The sequence below is a fragment of the Rosa chinensis genome, chromosome 2 (genome assembly GCF_002994745.2).
Source record: "Rosa chinensis cultivar Old Blush chromosome 2, RchiOBHm-V2, whole genome shotgun sequence".
Lineage (NCBI taxonomy): Eukaryota > Viridiplantae > Streptophyta > Magnoliopsida > Rosales > Rosaceae > Rosa > Rosa chinensis.
The window spans coordinates 13,307,320-13,325,060 of NC_037089.1; the positions used below are offsets into that span (position 1 = coordinate 13,307,320).

The 17,741-nt window shown below is 38.8% G+C and overlaps 3 protein-coding genes across 4 annotated transcripts; all 3 read right to left on the reverse strand.

The window, feature by feature from the left end:
* Nucleotides 1-1,532: 1,532 nt before the first annotated feature.
* LOC112188464 (proline-rich receptor-like protein kinase PERK4) lies at nucleotides 1,533-5,689 on the reverse strand. Its single transcript, XM_024327581.2, has 9 exons — nucleotides 5,447-5,689; nucleotides 4,456-5,197; nucleotides 3,436-3,984; nucleotides 3,235-3,321; nucleotides 3,059-3,129; nucleotides 2,864-2,940; nucleotides 2,560-2,704; nucleotides 2,274-2,435; nucleotides 1,533-2,136 (listed from the first exon to the last, which is right to left on the reverse strand). The coding sequence occupies exons 2-9, from the start codon at nucleotides 5,093-5,095 to the stop codon at nucleotides 1,885-1,887; spliced, it is 1,983 nt and encodes a 660-aa protein (XP_024183349.1). The 5' UTR covers nucleotides 5,096-5,197; nucleotides 5,447-5,689; the 3' UTR covers nucleotides 1,533-1,884.
* Nucleotides 5,690-7,095: 1,406 nt separating this feature from the next.
* LOC112188465 lies at nucleotides 7,096-10,173 on the reverse strand. Of its 2 annotated transcripts, none has more exons than XM_024327582.2 (3): nucleotides 10,018-10,173; nucleotides 8,819-9,261; nucleotides 7,096-8,506 (listed from the first exon to the last, which is right to left on the reverse strand). In XM_024327582.2, the coding sequence occupies exons 2-3, from the start codon at nucleotides 9,230-9,232 to the stop codon at nucleotides 7,394-7,396; spliced, it is 1,527 nt and encodes a 508-aa protein (XP_024183350.1). In that variant the 5' UTR covers nucleotides 9,233-9,261; nucleotides 10,018-10,173; the 3' UTR covers nucleotides 7,096-7,393. The 2 variants fall into 2 exon arrangements, with proteins under 2 accessions (XP_024183350.1, XP_040370856.1); XM_040514922.1 differs by having other exon boundaries at nucleotides 9,965-10,092.
* Nucleotides 10,174-13,632: 3,459 nt separating this feature from the next.
* Nucleotides 13,633-16,875, reverse strand: LOC112190137. The gene is made up of 3 exons (XM_024329559.2): nucleotides 16,777-16,875; nucleotides 15,744-15,928; nucleotides 13,633-15,200 (listed from the first exon to the last, which is right to left on the reverse strand). Exons 2-3 carry the CDS (start codon nucleotides 15,924-15,926, stop codon nucleotides 14,004-14,006), a joined length of 1,380 nt encoding a protein of 459 aa, XP_024185327.1. The 5' UTR covers nucleotides 15,927-15,928; nucleotides 16,777-16,875; the 3' UTR covers nucleotides 13,633-14,003.
* Between the last annotated feature and the right edge of the window lie 866 nt (nucleotides 16,876-17,741).

Consider the following 17,741-nt stretch of genomic DNA (forward strand, 5'->3'; position numbering starts at 1 on the left):
ATCAATTTATTTTTCCTGATTTAAAAACGATTACTTGCCTTAATTATTGCATATCTCTCCCTTTTTTATTTGACCTATATATTTGCCATTTTTTAGTAGATATGTTTGTGTAGATAATCCTATTATTAAATATGTCAACGTGATCAATTGCCTTAATTATTGTATGTAACTGATGCCATATTTTAAGAGATATGTTTGTGTAGATATTCCTTATTTAAAAAGATTAATGGTCTTAATTATTGTATATCTCTTCCTTTCAGATTTGATCTTTATATTTGCTATTTTTAAGTAGATGTGGTTGTGTAGATATTGCTATTAGATTTCGTAGATTTCTCAATCTGATTAAACATCCTTTTGTGGAGGTATTCCTATCATGTAGTGATTAAACATCCTCTCATCAAGGTATGTCATTTTGCTTTTTTTTTTCCTTCCCTTTTTTTGAATGAAATTTGATTCCCCATTCCAATAGGCGTAGGTATAGAATCAATATTCCATGTTCATTAATTTTTCATAATGGGGTCCATGTTATTGTAGATGATGGAGGGTGCAATCAGATCAAGCGCACTTCAGTATTTTCAGCCCTTAACTTGTCAGTCATAACACATCCAAACTTGAGAAGGTCGCACCTAAATTCCAGGTGGGTGTACTCTTTAGCCATCAAAATTAACTTGTAGTATCTATTGAGAAACAAGAAGATGAAACAAAACCCTGCAATCAAGAACTTGTATAGTCTATCATACCTACTCAATATCAAAAACCTAGAACCATCACAAAACAAATACCTCTTCGTCAGGAGCACACACACCTTTTGAATAGATAGCAATCACAATACTCATCAACCGTACCAATCGGATATGCTGTCGAACACAGGCAACCCACCAACCTCTGATTGTGCAATCCATTTATATCACAAGCTTGTAGAGATATTGACACCAGCTTTGAATGTGCAGATTACACTTTTCAATGTGAAGTTACGTAACCTCCAACCCAGAGGAGAATTATCAATTGCTGAAATCAAGGGTTGAGTAATTCTGGGCGACGTCTATGGGCAGCCGTTTCATGATCGACTTCCATCAGCAACATTACTGAAACTATTATCAATCCTATTTAATAGGTGAATGAGAATTTGAAAGTGGCAGATTCAGTAATTCTTAACAACATTGGGTTTTATTATTTAGTCTATTTAATAGGTTTTTTATTTTGCATAAATCTAATTAATTGGTTTGGGTGTATATTAAAACACTCTTATGGATGGGTTTATTCTAAAAGAGGTGTGTCAATTTGGGTGTAGAATCAAATTCCCCTTAATTATAATTTTACGACTAAAGAAATATTTGAATTTAGTTTGAATCAAGTCTTTACGTGGTTAAAAACACAATTAAACGGGTCTAAAATTTTCTATCGTATAATGTTAAATGTGTTATAACAATAACACATTTGTATCCCAATTCCCAAATATGGATTGGGATACATATAACTTATTATAGAAATAATTTTATTGAGTAAGATAATATAATATATAAGACGGTTTATGATACAGAGAAACTCTCTATATGTCTCCAAACCAAATTGTATTTATACGGATTTAATTACAAATCCATATTTGTATCAAAGAAAACAAGTTTAATCAAACTAACCATCAAGATTTGGTCATTTCAAGCCATTTAGCCCCCATATACATAAATATTTTCATAGCACAAATGGATGGCACCGCCCCAAATCCCACTCCCAAATCTTCAAATATCTCACCCTTCCCTTAATCCTAAACCCCAAATTTGAATTGCAAAGTAGAACACAGTGACCTATATCATGAATTGCTTTCTTCTGTGTCCTCGTCGATCTTAATTAAGCTTTCCTCCTGCTCTTTGGTAGTGACATGGCGGATCAGAACTTTGGTGGCGGCTTTGGGTTCGCAGGGATGGTCATTTCTGTGGAGTCGGAACTGTTAGTTCCGAACTCACTGCTCGTCTGGCTCGAAAGGGCTAACTTCCTGAACTTCTTCATGTCGGCATTGTATGCCTCTGTGTTATAGCCCGAGCTTCCACCAGCAGCGGGATTCATCATAACGGTCTGCCCTGGTTTTACCCCCTCATTTAAGTCGTCTAACGACACATCTCCTTCCAATGCGCGTACAATCTGTCATACACATAACACGTTTTAGCACAAAAAATTAATTAACAATCTCGTGCCATGTAGCTTGAATACATGTTACGTTATTAGATTAGATTGTACGTGAACTGAGATAACATGTATATTTTGGTTCATTAGAGCACCTGGCTCATCTTTGGGCGTCGTTTAGCAGAGTGACGAATACTGGCAGCAGCACAGGCGACCATGCGTGCCATTTCTTGACTGTTGTAGGTGTTGTCCAAGCGGATATCCACCAACTCTGTATAGTTACCGTCCTCTAGTGCCCGTGTGAGAAGTGGTCGAGCCTGTGTGATCACATGGAAGAAATATTTTAGGATTAGCTAGCTCGAGTAGCAGGATTTAACTAAGATGAGTCAAATGCTTGGTTCCTTAAAGAAATTAGCTAGACGAGATAATTAATGTACATACCCAGTCCACTAAGCTGTCTTCCATGGCATTTGAAGGATCAACCGGTCTTTTTCCAGTTATGAGTTCCAAAAGCATGACTCCAAATGAGAAGACATCGGACTTCTCTGTCAACTTTCCACTTGATGCATATTCTGGAGCCAAATACCTGCATTCATTTACATACAACCAGAATTAGTTATACTAACTACTTCACCAATTTACCGCTAGTAATATAACACAGAGTGGCTTAATGACAAAAAGAAAAATTAGGATAACATTGAGCACAATATCACAACAAATTAAGCACAAGTTCGTAATAGCTTACCCGAAAGTACCCATAACCCTTGTAGAAACATGGGTGTAGTTGTCAGATGACAGCTTAGCCAACCCAAAATCAGCAACCTGGAAAATGAAGAACATGCAAGTTATAAGGATTCATGATCACACGTGATTAATCGATTATGTATTAATTAATCATCAGCTATGTTAATTTGGAAATGGTTAAGACAAACTTAATTACCATGGCCTCATAGTTGTTATCCAGGAGAATATTAGCAGATTTGATATCACGATGGATGATCTTGGGATGGCCTGCGATGCATTTCAAATTATCCAATATAAATGGGACATGTTAAGACAACAGTAATATATGATCAAACACTGAGCTAGTGAGAGGGGAGCTTGGAAATTTCTTACAGTCCTCATGAAGGTAGGCAAGCCCTTTAGCAGATCCAGTTGCGATCCGAAGCCTAGTTGCCCAATCCATTGGTGGAAGTCCATTGCCTGCAACGTCCCAAATTTGGAACCATTAATTGATGACATGCATTTTTACCCTAAAGTGAATGTAGCAAGGCATCGTATACATGTTTGGTTTAGCAATGTAGGTTATGATCTCACCATGCAAGTGATGTTCCATGGTTGAATTGGGAACAAACTCATAGACCAACAATCTATGGCCACCGGAAATGCAATATCCAACGAGCGACACTAGATGTCGGTGATGAACTCGGCTAATGATCTCGACCTCCGCAGCAAATTCCCGTTCACCTTGCCCACTACCGACCTTGAGACTCTTCACCGCAACCTCTTTTCCACTGGGGAGGACGCCCTTGTGCACAAACCCGAACCCACCTTGACCCAACAAATTGGCTTGTGAGAACCCGTTAGTAGCGGTTGCTAGGTCATCATAAGTGAAGGTGTTCTGGTTGAACCCGCCGAGTGACATGTTTGGTGAGGGAGGTGGCAAGGGGGGTCCGTGGGGTCCTGAGAAATTCCCTGTCATTTCACCGCTCATCGGCATAGGAGGAGGCGGTGAAGGCCAGGCACCACCACCACGATTACTACCAGCTGCTGCTTGGTTTAGCCTGACCACATGGTCTCCTTGTGGCGGTGTATTCATGTTCCAATTGTGTTGCTGTGTAGTGTTGTAGTAGTCATGACCACCACCTACATACATAGAAGCAACAAAGCAATCGGTCTTATTTTCAATAACGACATAAATTAATTTGGATTTTTGTTGTCCTTGTTTTTGGTTGCTTCAATCGAGTGACAAATTTGAGGGCTATGAATTCATAAATCTGACCTCACAAACATTGGGAAGATGTTATGTTTCATTCTTTCTTGCTCGATTGAAACCTTTATTTATATATCCCAATTCTTCTATGATATTCGATCGAATTTATATATGGACGCAAAACTTTGTATGAATATCTCTCTAAACTGAACGATATGGATTATAAAAATTAAAAATGCATGAATTCAAAGAACGGTGAACTAATGCAGTTTTCGAGTATATGCTAAAGGATGCATCCAATAAAGGTTTGATTAAATACGGTTAATATTCAAAATGCTACGAGTTTTGCATGTTTAATTTCCTATCACAATTTACAAAGCAGGGTTAGGATTTGGCATACGTACCTTTGAGTGGATCTCCATAATATTGCATGTGGTCATTCTTTCTCCTCTTCCTCCTGAAGCAAAGCACACAAATGACGAGCAACAGAAGTACAATTACTCCGGCGCCGATCCCCACTCCTACCACCACCCCTTTATCGGAGTCATTGCCACTGCTGTCATCTGAAGAGTCGTTGGAAGGTGGTGGTGGTGTCACTGCATTGGAGGGCGAAGTTTTAGCACGTGGGGGAGGCGGCGCATAGACAGTGGTAGCCGGAACACCCGGAGCTTTTGGTTTGGGTGGTGTATTGCTACCAGCTGGAGTGGCCGGAGTTGCCGGAGTGGCCGGAGCTGGCTGCGAGTTGTCCTTTGGTGGAGCAGGCGAGGAGTTTTGTTTCGGGGACTCGGGCGATTGATCGTCATCGTCCTTCGGGGGAGGCGTCGATGGAGGAGGAGACGAAGGTGGTGGTGAGGACGGTGGAGGGGAAGATGGCGGAGGTGAGGAGTTTTTTGGAGGAGATGGGGTTGGCGACTGTGTATCTTTCGAATTCTTTGGGGATTCCTTTGAAGGTGCGGGTGAGGATGACGACGAAGACGAGGAGTCTGATGATGTTGGTGGTGAAGGTGAAGAATCCGGTGATGGAGAATCAGAGTCATTGGCCATATTTAGTCAGAAACTCCGGCCGAAGCCTATTCCAGACTATTTATGTGGCGGCGGAAACTTCACCTCTCCCGTTACTACTCGTCTTGATGATTGATCAAGCCCCTGAACATGTTAAAGGAATCGATTAAACCTAGCTACATATGTAATGTCTAATATATATAAATCAACTAAACTAATTGCATTATGCATAGGCTACCAATCAAGAAGAGAGATAACCAAGCTAACCCCATGCATGCATGCATGGTGTTCTTGAACTCAGTTTATGAAATAAAAGCAAACTAGAATGAAATTTAATTGAGAGATGATAATCGAATATTGATGGAAGAAAATATTAGGTTAGTGTTCAAGTACCTGGGGATCAATGAAAGGAGGTAGGAGGCTAGAGGTGTTTTTTGCTCAATGGAAAGAGAGAGGAGAGAGCTGTGTCCTTGCCATTGCCTCCTACAAAGCAGGACCTTTCTTTCACCTCTCTTCTCTTTCTCTTTCTCTCTTTTTCTCTCTCTCTCTAAGGCTATCTTTTGTGTGTGCCTCCCCTAACTTAGATTGAGTTGGTTACTTGCTTTTACCATTTCCTGTCCCATAACCTCGCTGGAGCTCCGTGTAATTTTACCTGGGATATTACTTGGTTCATGAATTAGAACCAGAAGATATAAACTTCAAATATAGACATTCCTCCTCCTTGGACGCTCGTGTTTACACTTGTGCGTAAGAGCATCGCAGCCTACTATTAAGTAAAAACAGCATGTACATTCAGCAGTGAAGAATTTGATCAGACCAAAAAAGTTAGTGCCAAAAATAGTAAGTAGCTTGATATGTATGTTTCTGTAGAGTACATTTTCGTTATTTTGAAGCCCTCGAGTGCTTCTCATATGTCCCACCATTTATAACAAATTTCAGAAAGTAACGCGTTATCGTGTACTGATACGTTTGTCATATCATTTGGTACTATTTTTTCATCCATCGTTATACAAATAAGTACAAATAGTATTGAATTGGTTGTCCTATGACTCCTATATATCCTCGCACTATTTATGTTCGTGGAAAGGAAAGGAAGAAGTGAAAAGGTTAGATGTCATTTGTAATGCTCTGCAAAAGAAGTTTTATACATAGAATAAGTGTAAATTAGTTATTCGATCAGTTGTGGATTTCAATATTGAAGCTTGAAACCAAAAATGCCAGATAAGAAAAAAGAACAGAAAAAAGGGTTAACTAATTAAGGTTGTTGAACGATGTCAGAACTCTGAAGAGTTCTTATCACAAGATGGAAGATAATGTGTCTGTTAGTCTCCACGAGCATGACCTGGAAGAGTATATTTCGAAATTGAGAATGGTTTGATCAGTTGAGGAGAAAGGGCCAGACGACACTAACAAGTTCAAAATGTGCTCTAATAATGTTACCGATAACAGGTTGACTTGGGAAGCACTTTCATTCCTCATTCCATGGTTGCTATCGTAGAAGGTGTTTTCTCCATTGCAGCCTTGGCAGCAGAGGGAAATTGCAAGTGGTTCAGGCCAGAAACCGAGGTTATGTTATGGCCGGAAATGCCATAAGGGTCATCATTTAGTGAGAGTTTAGTAAATGAACAATGAAATTTGCATGTGAACAAGGAGTTGGCAGTAAGTGCTAGAGATGGCTCGAAAGTACCAAATTTGCATGTGAACAATGAAAGGCGAGCAAATCCAGTGACCTCACTGTTTCCTAGCTAACACTTCTGAACCTGCAAAGTACGTTGGCTCGAAGTAAAGGAAGAACGTGCTGCATCGTGACATTCTTAGCATCTATGATGGCCGCCGCAGGAGGCGGGGTTGGGAAGCATATGATTCTCCTAAAACGACTACTGTCAAAGCCACTAGGACTATCAAGCATTATCAACCCTGCACATTAAGCAAAAAAGCATATGAATTTTCTTCAGAATCGTTCTCATTATCCATGAATATGCTCCTCACAAGTCGCCGTTGTTACTGTACAATCACAAGTATTCACCATCAAGTACTAGAAACAATACAAAGACGTACTTTATGTATATACAGCATTAAACGTTCATCATTCGATAGGGGGAAAATGACTCCGTAGTTACTAATAAACCCAGTTATGTTTTCATGATCTAACATATAGACATCAATACACAGAAAGAAAATTATGACTTAAAACAAGTTCCAAAATACGAACTCCAAAGAAGTTCAAATATGAACTTGCAAACCAAGAATCCTAAAATCAAAAGATAGTCAAGATTGAAAGAGGGGTCGGTGGGAGATTTAGAGACTCTAAGCTAGCTTGATTGAAGGATCCAATGCCGCTCATGGGTGATTTATGTGCACCAGGCTGTTCACATATGGAAGATAACCTGCATATCCAGAAAAAATCCCAGGCTGTTCACATATGATATCAGCCTTCTCTGCTTTCACATGATAAGCAATCAAGTTCATTCCAAGAAGCATGATCACCACATCATCAGTTACACAAGCCAAAGCCCTCAACTCTTCATAAGCATCGGTGAAAATACCATCAGCAAGAGGAATTCTGCGCTTCAGTTTCATGTCCATATCACCATAGATCTCCAAGGTGTATACATAGTCTTCCAGAACAGGCAGAATATAACACAGCTCGCCGTACATCTCTGCCATAACACCTAGTGGTCCGCTGTGAGGAGGGAGAGGCAAAATACCATATTGCTCCTCCTTCAGATTAAAAGCCAAAATTGCGCCAGTATGAGTTTCCCAGAATACCATTCCCTTCAAAAAGATCCCATGACCTTTCAAATGCAGAGCATTAATCTCACAGCATTCTGTCTGAGAGAGTTTCCAAGACCTCGAACTTGAAGAGTATATATCAAAACAGATCACTAGCTCATCAGGTACAGAGAAGGCACACACAAGTTGAAAATGTTCTTCAAAGTCAAGCACAGAAGGCTCAAAAGCTAGTGCTAGAACTGATTCATGTCCATGATAAGGCTTTGCCTTGGGAAGCACTGTCCATTCCTTGTTCGCAGGATTGCAAATGTAGTAAGTATTTTCTCCATCGCAGCTTTCGCAGCAGAGCAGGCCATTACAAGCAGTCCTTACAGTAACTGGTTCAGGCAAGAAATTAAGGGAAGGATTGGGAATTCCATAAGCAGCTCTATTGAGCGAGACAAAAGAAGGCTTTTCCCCAGGAAGTTGACAGAAAAGACCAGAGATGTTCCGGAAGGAGTAAGCCTGCTTGTGAATGAAAAAAGGAGAGGTAATCCACTCATCCCACTGTTTGCCAACGCTTCTGAACCTGCAAAGTGTTTTGGCAGGGAGGAATGGAAGAACATACTCCATTGTAACATTATTGACGTCAATATTGTCCTCGGCCTTTTTCTCTCCAGACAATTCATAGCAATCTTCTCCACAAACATGACCAATTCTTTTACATGGATATCTGTGAAACTGCAATAATAAAAAAATAAAAAATCGAGATGAAAATCAAGAGAAAAGAATAAAAAGTATCAAATGAACATCTGGTCACATGAACAATCAGAAAGCCTCACATTTATCATTTATCAAAGAAAACACCAAAATTTGGGTCCACAATAGGACCCTAAAGGCTAACAGATTGCTCAAGTTTGTTGCACATACAAAAATGTAATGTCATATGCGATCAATTTACCAAATCAGGCAGACGGTAATATAATTGATATGAAAAAGCATCTCTCATATATAACACAGCCACAAAACATAGGGTTATTCACAATTATATACCTCATTGGTAGCCACACGTCTTTCATTCCACAGTGATCCACCACAATCCAATAGATCTTTATCAGAATCAGAACTGGAATAATCCACAAGCTTCTTCAACTGGTTTCTTCTCTCAACAGACAGATCTTCATTAGAATCAGTACTTGCATTACTGTCATCATCTCCATTCTTCTCCAACTGTTGTTGGCTATCACAAAATTGATCATTTTCAGAGTCAGAACTCACATGATTTTCATCAACCACAACCTTCTCCAACTCATTTTGGCTTCCACCAGTCAGATCTTCACCGGAATCAGCACTCATATAGTCATCTTTACCTACAATGACATAGTAGTTCTCAGAATCACTACCCACAGAATTGCCATCACTCAGAAGGACATAGCTACTGTCAGAATCCGAATCCCCATCGGCCATGATTAAGCTCCTCAGAAGTCTCCACTAATCTGAAATGAACAACTTGGTATCACATTTCACATTTCAACAAGTTAACTTAATTTCCCCAATTTCTATGTATGACAACATGATTCAACATATCTCAGAAATCAGCTTCCAAGCCCAACATATTCACCCTCCAAAAAAGGAAACACCCTAAATCATCACAAATCAAAAAAAGAAAAAGGAAAAAAAAAAACCCTAATCTTCAACCACGGTTACTTGGCACAAAAGAAACCCAACGAAATAAAGGAAAAACCAAATCAAAACGGAACTAAATCACCAAAACTTATTCAATTCCACCTACAAAATAGTGAAATCAAGAAAAGAAGGAACCTTTAACCTGAATTCACATAACTTAACAGGGGATTTGTTTTGCAAATCCCTAAATTGATTTCAGAATTCAATTCGCACCTCAAAACACAAATCCACCAATTCAATTTCCTACTTTCTTTAGCAGCCAAACGAATCCGAATAACAAAATAAATAAAAAAACAAAATTACAGAGCAAGAACAGAGAGCCGGCTCTTGAAAAGCCCAAAGCAAACAGAGACGACTAAATCTAAAGAGATGATCAAACAATTAACAGAGTCATGAAACGATCGGAAACTTAACGAAACCCTAAAAGACTCGAAACTGAAGAATCGAAAACCTAAAGATTCGAGGTGTTCGACGAAACCCCCAAATGAAAAGACCGTAAAGATTTGAGGTTACCGGCGAAAATCAACACTAGGAATGAAAACGAGAGGATCGCCGGAGAGTCGTACCTCGGTATCGGAGAGCGGCGGCCGGAGATTGAAGGCGAGAGAATCGGAAGTGAAGAAAGAGAGAGCAGTTGAGAGTGAAACACGATGATCTGAGAGACTTGTAAAGGGGATGATATTGAAGCGACGGACACGTGGAGGCGTGGGATTGGTGATGGGTCGTAGCCGGGTCGTCTTCTGGTCAATGGGGTTGTTTCCTTGGGTTTCAAGTTTATATTCTAGCCACAACTTGATTAGTACGAAGTCATTTCAAACGACTTTTTATTATTTAAGAAAACTATACACCAAAATTAATATTCACTTTTAAATAACTAAACACGGTTAATTTTCAGTAATTTGTTTCTTAAAATAAAAATAAAAAATTTCAGTAATTCACAGATTATTTTAAAGTATGAACATCACTGTGAATATATTCTTTTAAAATATGAACCACACAATAGATTTTAGCGATTCAACCGTTCATCTTTTAAGTTTCGACAGTCATGTTGGATTCAGTCATCTAAAATGATGAAACAATACAAATAAATACAAGGACATCAGATAGAACTTGAATAATAAACTTGTAATCAAACGATTAAATGAGTTCTAAATTGACCAAAATTTTGCATGAATCATATTTTAAGAATGACATATAATTGTCAAGCTTATATTCTAAGCGAGTGTCTGCACTTTTTAAAAAGTGGGTGCCCTTATTAGAGGAGACATGTACAAACATGAATGGTTTGTATTCATTTCTTAAGCCGATTTAAGGTTATAAAAAGAATCAAGGTGATAAGGTAGGCAACGGTGGAAATGAAAGTTAATGTTGGCTTTTACCCCTTTTTCCTTTTCTTTTTTTTCATGTTTTATTTTACTTTTTGTCTAGTCATCTCCCATTCTTCCACCTCTACACCACGTACATCTTCAACAACGTCAAACTAACCACTTTCAGCAATAATGTATATTGGGTGCCTCCGGTGACATCCTCTGACGGTCTGACGGTCTGACCACACTCCATCACCGACCGACGACTGCGTCTCTGACACTGTAAACTCTTTTGCTTGTACAGCAAACAAAGAAAGGAATCGAATAGAAACGGAGAGACACATAGAAAGAGAGTAGGATGTATGGAGAGATAGAGCAAAAAGGAGATTAAATTTATAAAAAGTAATGGAGGTTTACTTTCCAAATATAGAGGTCTCATGATAATGGAAAAAAAATGGATTTAATGAAAAATATTGATTAAACTCCAAAAGTCTTCATTCTGGCATAATTATTTATCTAAAGTTAAAATTAAGATATATTGGTCAAAATTGTTTTTTCACCATGGTCATCTTGTCCTTAGGCTTATCAGAGCGATCGTTTTCAATCCATGAACGGGAATAACAAAGCTAAAATCTTGTACGATTTAGCTATCGAGTAGAAAGACAAGGATGTCGTCCATGTCTGATGCCAAATGTCTCTTACCGGAGACCATATATCTCCGGCTAGCAACCTCCTCGATCATATTTCAGTTGCTGATACAGTCGAACTACTTTCAAAAACAAAACTATAGAACCGTACATAGGACCTCACTCCCTCACATCTTCCCAGTTATAAAGATTGTAGTGACGAAATAGAACACATTTCTTCAGAGTACGTATATTGCATTGAACAATTCAATTTCAATTTCACTAGTTGAACAAGCTGAAAGAGAAAAAAATCCCGCTAAATAATGGATTTCCTAATTCCACAATGATTTACATCGGGCATTTCCAAGGCTATATCTAAGTCACTCAGAGCCATGATCATGTGTTTGATAAATTCTCTCTATTCTCTTCTCCAATTTTGTGGATCCTTTCATTAAAGTTCATAGTAAAACCGATTCATCAGAGACCATCAATCTAAAATGGCCAAGTACCCTTCAGCTAGTATTTGACTTCTTGTGGCTCTAGTTTGTGTTTCAGGAGCTCCATCTACTATATATCAAAGAAAATTTGAGAGTAGGTGACAGATTACAATCTTTCTTTTATTTGTGTTGCTAAATGCTTGTGTTTCAGGAGTCGCACAAACCAATGGTCTTGATATTTATAATGGTATTTGCAAATCTCTAGTGGAGACACGAGGCTATATTTGCCAAGAACATCACGTAACAACCGAAGATGGTTACATTCTTGGGTTGCTAAGAATTCCATATGGACGGTCTGGTAGCAAATCGATCACGGATCAGAAGCCGCCTGTTTTGTTGCAACATGGGCTTCTAACGGATGCGGCATCATGGCTACTCAATCCACCGGATCAAACTTTGACGTTCATCTTGGCTGACAAAGGGTTTGATTTATGGCTTGCTAATGCTCGAGGAACGGACTCTAGCCGTCTCTAGCCGTGGACACAAATCACTTGGTACTAATGATCCTGCTTGTTGGGACTGGACATGGGAACAGTTGGCTGCTTATGATCCTACTGCTTTGTTCAATTATGTGAACAAATAAACAGGACATAAGTCACACTATGTTGGTCATTCCTTGGAATCGTTGACAGTGCTAGCTGCCTTGTCCCAACAACTCACTAAAATCAGCTGTTTTACGTACGTACTTAGCCCAGTTGCTTATCTGGGTCATATATCCACACCGCTTTTAAGAGTTTCTACTCAAACATTTTCTGCTGAGCAATTCTACATCTTTGGTCTCTGAGAATTTCCTCCGCTACGGCGATTAGATCAAACACCGCAGACCATTCTTTGCATACATCAGGGTGCACTGCTCCAACATTTTGGCTGCTATAACCGGTCCAAATTGCTGTCTAAGACCTTCAAGTTTAGATCTTTGATATGAACATACACCACAATCCACTGCCACAAAAGAATTTCGTACATTTGTCTCAGATGATCAGAAGTGGAACCATAAGAAAGTTCGATTACACTCTTCCACTCAAAAATTTGCAGCAATACAATCAGTTTACTCCATAGTACAACAAGGAAAACATTCCAAAAGACATTCCTCTCTTCCTCGCTGTGGAGGGAGAGATGCACTTTCAGACGTCAACGATGTGAAAAGTTTGCTATATATGACCTCAAAGATCATGACAAGGACAAGCGTGTGGAACAAAACGTAGATGAATATGCTCATATGAATTTCATTATGGGTTGGAATGCCAATCAGAAAGTTTATCATCCTCTGTTCACTTTCTTCAGGCAACATTGAGAGTGTTGACTCCCTAATTTGTAGTCTTTAGATCTTGTCTTCCATTTATCAATTTCAAAATGTTTTTTTTTTCCTTTAGTAGTTTTTTTTTTTTTTCGATAATGTTTTTCCTTTAGTAGTTGTAGTGGCTAGATATGCATCTTTTCATAATAGCTTTCCTAACTTTGATTTCTTAGTAATAAAGTTCTAATTAGCCCGTCTCAAAAAAAAAGGATCTAGGGTTTCACTATTGTTTTGATTTGTCAGATTACTGTATCGATTTTGTCTTACCGATCTGAAATTTTGCCATAAATCAATTCAAATTCTCATCATCATATCATCATGATGAGTGTGGCTACCGTCTCTCAAATTTTACAAGAAATCGATAACCTTGTTGGGTTTCTTAAGAGGACGAGGACAATATGGTTCTGATAGCTTCAAGAAATGATCAAAGAATTAAACGGTTTAAACCATAACACAGAGAAAATGAAACTGATTATCCATCGACCATCATACAAGAAGGTACGAATGACAATGTTTTCATGATCTGAAACACACAGAAAGTCAAATACCAAGAACAAACTTTATGACAATCAAGCAAGTTCCAAAGGAGAACTTCTTTCTCAAGCTTAGAAAGAAGTTGTAAATTGAACTTGCAAAAAATCAATCAATCCCAAGAACCTATGAGATTAAACAAGTTCCAAATAAGAACTTCTTCCCCAGCACGAAAAGAAGCTAGCTCTCTGGACTGAACTTGCAAAGAATCAATCCAAAAACCATGAATGATCCAATTGGAGAGAAAAAAGGTAATGTGGAGCATTAACTGCCACACTGACCGTAAAAGGCTGTTCAGGGAGACTTCAGATAGGAATAGGAGGTAGTAGGATCTTCAGAAAGGAGGCTCGTTATGTATGATGAGTGTACATGAACAAGGCTGTTCACATAAGGAAGATGCTTTGCAAATCCAGCATTGTATTCACCATTGTAATTACCATTCACTATATCCCTTAATGTTTCAACCGTCCTAGCTTTCATATTATAAGCAATCACTCTGTCTCCAAAAAGAATTACCACAGCATCATCATTCACACAAGCCAAAACCCTTATCGACTCTTGGTGAGTATGAGAAAGAAAACCAAGATTGAGAGGAATTATATGCTTGAGATTCATGTCCATATCACCATAGATTTCCAAGGTGTAACTATTACCTTCTCTAACAGGCAGAATATAGCACAGCTCACCCCGCATCTCTGTTAGAACACCTTGCGGTCCACTGTTGGGAGGGAGTGACAGAATGCCATAGTGCTCCTCCTTCAAGTCAAAAGCCAGAATGGCCCCAGCAAAAGTTTCCCAAAAGACTACACCCTTCAGGAAGATTCCATCCCCATTCAACTTCAAGCAATCTAGCTCAGAACATACAGTCTCAGCGAGTCTCCAGGACCTTGACCTTGAAGAGTATATCTCAAAGCAGATGACTGGTTGATCAGTTAAAGATAGAGAAAATGCACACACAAGTTCAAAATGTGCTGCAAAGTTTAGTGCCGAAGGCTCAAAGGCTAGTGCCAAGGCTGATTGATCAGGTCCATGATAAAAGTTTGGCTCCGGAAGCACTTTCCATTCCTCATTCACAGGGTTACAAATGTAGTAGCTATTTTGTTCAAAGCAGTTTTGGCAGCAAAGCAGACCATTGCAAGCGGTTCTGAGAGTAACAGGCTGAGGCAAGAAACTGAGGGATGGACTAGGAATTCCATAAGCATCTTGATCGAGTGATATGAAGGAAGGCTTATCACCAGGGAGTTGACAAAAAAGACCAGAGATGTCTCGGAAGGAGTGAGTTTGCTGGTGAGCGAAAAAGGGACTGTTAATGTACCGATCCCACTCTTTGTTAACAGTTTTGAATCTGCAAAGCGACTTGGCAGGGAGAAAATAAAGAGCATGCTCCATTACAACATCTTGGATCTCCATGTTTTGCTTAAACCTTTTGTGTGGAAATTCATCATAAGGAACATCTACAGGAGCGGTTCTTTTGCGAGGATCTCTGCCAAACTGCAAGAAAGAATCAAAACATCAAGATGCATATAAGGATAAAAACATAACTCAAACAGTAGTCTCATGAAAAATGAAAAAGCCTTCAACTCATCATCAAACCAAGCAAACAAGAAAAAAATTTGTGCAACTCATCCATGGACTCTCTTCTACGTGAATTATTTTTTCAAATCTATAAAAAACTAGAGGGACATCTAGGCCAAAAATTATGACCCTCTAGCAACCTGCTTAGTTTAGTTGAACCTGAAGGAGCAAAGAATGCTAGTAGTATAGAGGGCCCAAAAATCAAATTACTACACTAGAAACCAAGAAGAGATACAGAGGGAGCTAAATGGCTTCCAAGAGATAGATAACACTTCTAACTAAGAGTTTCAATTGTTCCAAAGCATGGACTTTGAAATCAAAACCATATAAACTTTAGCAGTAGTATGTACATAAATAACAGAAGAACATCTGCCAAGGTCTCCTACATTCCAAAACTCAACTACAGCCAAGCCTTGTATTTCATTCAGTAAAAATAACAGCAAAGTTCCAAGGGTGTACCACATCAGAGCGATCCACCACTTTGAGCTCATTTGAACATACCACATCAGAGAGATCCACCACTTTGAGCTCATTTGAAGACTCTATATGCTGTTCTGCAATGTCATCAAACAGATCTTCTTCAGAATCATTGTCCACAAGATTGTCATTATCAACGGGATGCTCCTCCTCAGAAGTCGCCATTACTGCAAAAATGACAAATCGTAATGAGTTCATAGAAAAGTTATCCCAAAAATACAATGGCCAAATGGCAACAAATTTAATTTTAACTGCTCAGAGTAGATAATTCTATTTCTCAAACCACAGTTTCAGATTAATGAACACTCAAAGAAACGAACTTGGTTCCGAAAACCTATGCATGACAAATGACATTCGAACCTCAGAACATTTTTCCATTCAATACAGGCTTGTGACATAACAATTTTGATTTCAGATGAGAGACATCAACAGTTTAAATAACAGATAAACTAAACCCTAACTTTGCTTGGCACAAAAGAAATCCCGCAAAATCGCTATTCTGGAAACAGAACATATAGAGAATCAGATTTTTGATGGTATCCTATCACCAAAGATTTAAAGAATGACCTAAGTGGGATCTTGATCTACATAATTTCAGATCTTGGAAAAACTAGTAAAAATTCCAACATGGGTTTCTTGATTTCTTACCAAAGATTCAGTCTTTTGTGTTCTGAGAATCAAATTCAAACCGAAAACACTTATATCTCAGACCCAAGTGTGAAGTTTTTTTTTTTCCTTGGCTTTCTCAGTAACAAAACATAATAATTTGGTTAAGAAAATCGAAAATGGAACAAAACAGAGGCGTATTAGAAAACCCAGAACAGATTATACACGAACAAACACAAGAACGAGCAAAATGATTAACGAAAAGTAGAGAAAACCCAAAACGAAAAAGGCCTTAAAGAGTCAAGCTTGTAACATTTTTCGACGAAATACCCAAATCAAAAACAGAGGAGCGCGTGTCGTTTAAACGGAATCTACGACGGAAAAAATCAAAGGAAAACGAGAAAGGCACCGTCGTAGGGCTGAGAGAGGCGGCCGGAGATCAAATGCGGTGGTGAATTTAGAGCGAGAGAATCTGAATTCACGGTTGAGAGAGCAGTTAAACAGAGGATCAGACTAACAGGATTTGGGTTCATATGGGATTACTATTTCGAGAGGACACGTGTAGGCCTTGTATTGGGTGGAGATGGGAATGGCGGTACGTTAGCGTGGGGGTCAAGTCTGAAGGTTCGGGTCAGGTTTTGATTTGCCGGATTTGGGTATCCATGATCCGAGGGATTAGTCACAAATGATCAGTATCATCTACTTCGAAAATTTTGAAAAATTGTAGTAACCAATAATCATTATCCTTTTGTTTTGTTTTTTTTATTTTATTTATTTATTAGGGTGATGACATAGCAAGCTAAACAAATCCTCTGCTGTAGACACACGAGCCTGAAGACTCCTCAAATCTGCTAGCCACAAATTAGTGGGAGTTGGGACTTGAACACTAGACATGTGAGTTCCATGCTAAACCGCTCGATTAACCTTATCACACTAGGTGGTTACGTTAGCGAGTAGTAACACATCCACTCAATCAGTATTCGGACCAAGGTCCACAAGAGTATCACAGTAAAGCTAGACAAATCCTCCGCAGTAGGTGCACGAACCTAAAAGCTCCTCAAACCTGTTGGCTACAAAACAGTGGAAGGTGGGACTCCAACGCTAGACATATGAGTTCCATGCTAAACTGCTCGATCAACCTTATTACACCAAATGGTTATTATCATTTTCTATTGGAAAATTTTGAAAAATCGCCAATAAGAACTTGTAATCTTCTTTTCTTTTCTTTCTTACAATCTCAGGAAATTTTGATCAACTCGAGATCCAATTCCTACGAAGGAGGCGTTCAAGACTAATGCATGGGATTCAAAATTTAAGCACTATTTCTCAAAATCAATTTAGAATTTTAGAGTGAATATTATAATCACTTGAAAG

Coding starts and splice junctions, on each gene's coding strand:
- LOC112188464 (XM_024327581.2), bottom strand. CDS start 5,095: ATGGCCAATGACTCTGATTCTCCATCACCGGATTCTTCACCTTCACCA. Junction 3,985..4,455: donor TTATGGAGATCCACTCAAAG/GTACGTATGCCA, acceptor CTATGTATGTAG/GTGGTGGTCATGACTACTAC. Junction 2,137..2,273: donor GACGCCCAAAGATGAGCCAG/GTGCTCTAATGA, acceptor TGTGTATGACAG/ATTGTACGCGCATTGGAAGG.
- LOC112190137 (XM_024329559.2), bottom strand. CDS start 15,926: ATGGCGACTTCTGAGGAGGAGCATCCCGTTGATAATGACAATCTTGTG. Junction 15,201..15,743: donor TGGTGGATCGCTCTGATGTG/GTACACCCTTGG, acceptor TCTTTCTTGCAG/TTTGGCAGAGATCCTCGCAA.
- LOC112188465 (XM_024327582.2), bottom strand. CDS start 9,232: ATGGCCGATGGGGATTCGGATTCTGACAGTAGCTATGTCCTTCTGAGT. Junction 8,507..8,818: donor GACGTGTGGCTACCAATGAG/GTATATAATTGT, acceptor TTATTATTGCAG/TTTCACAGATATCCATGTAA.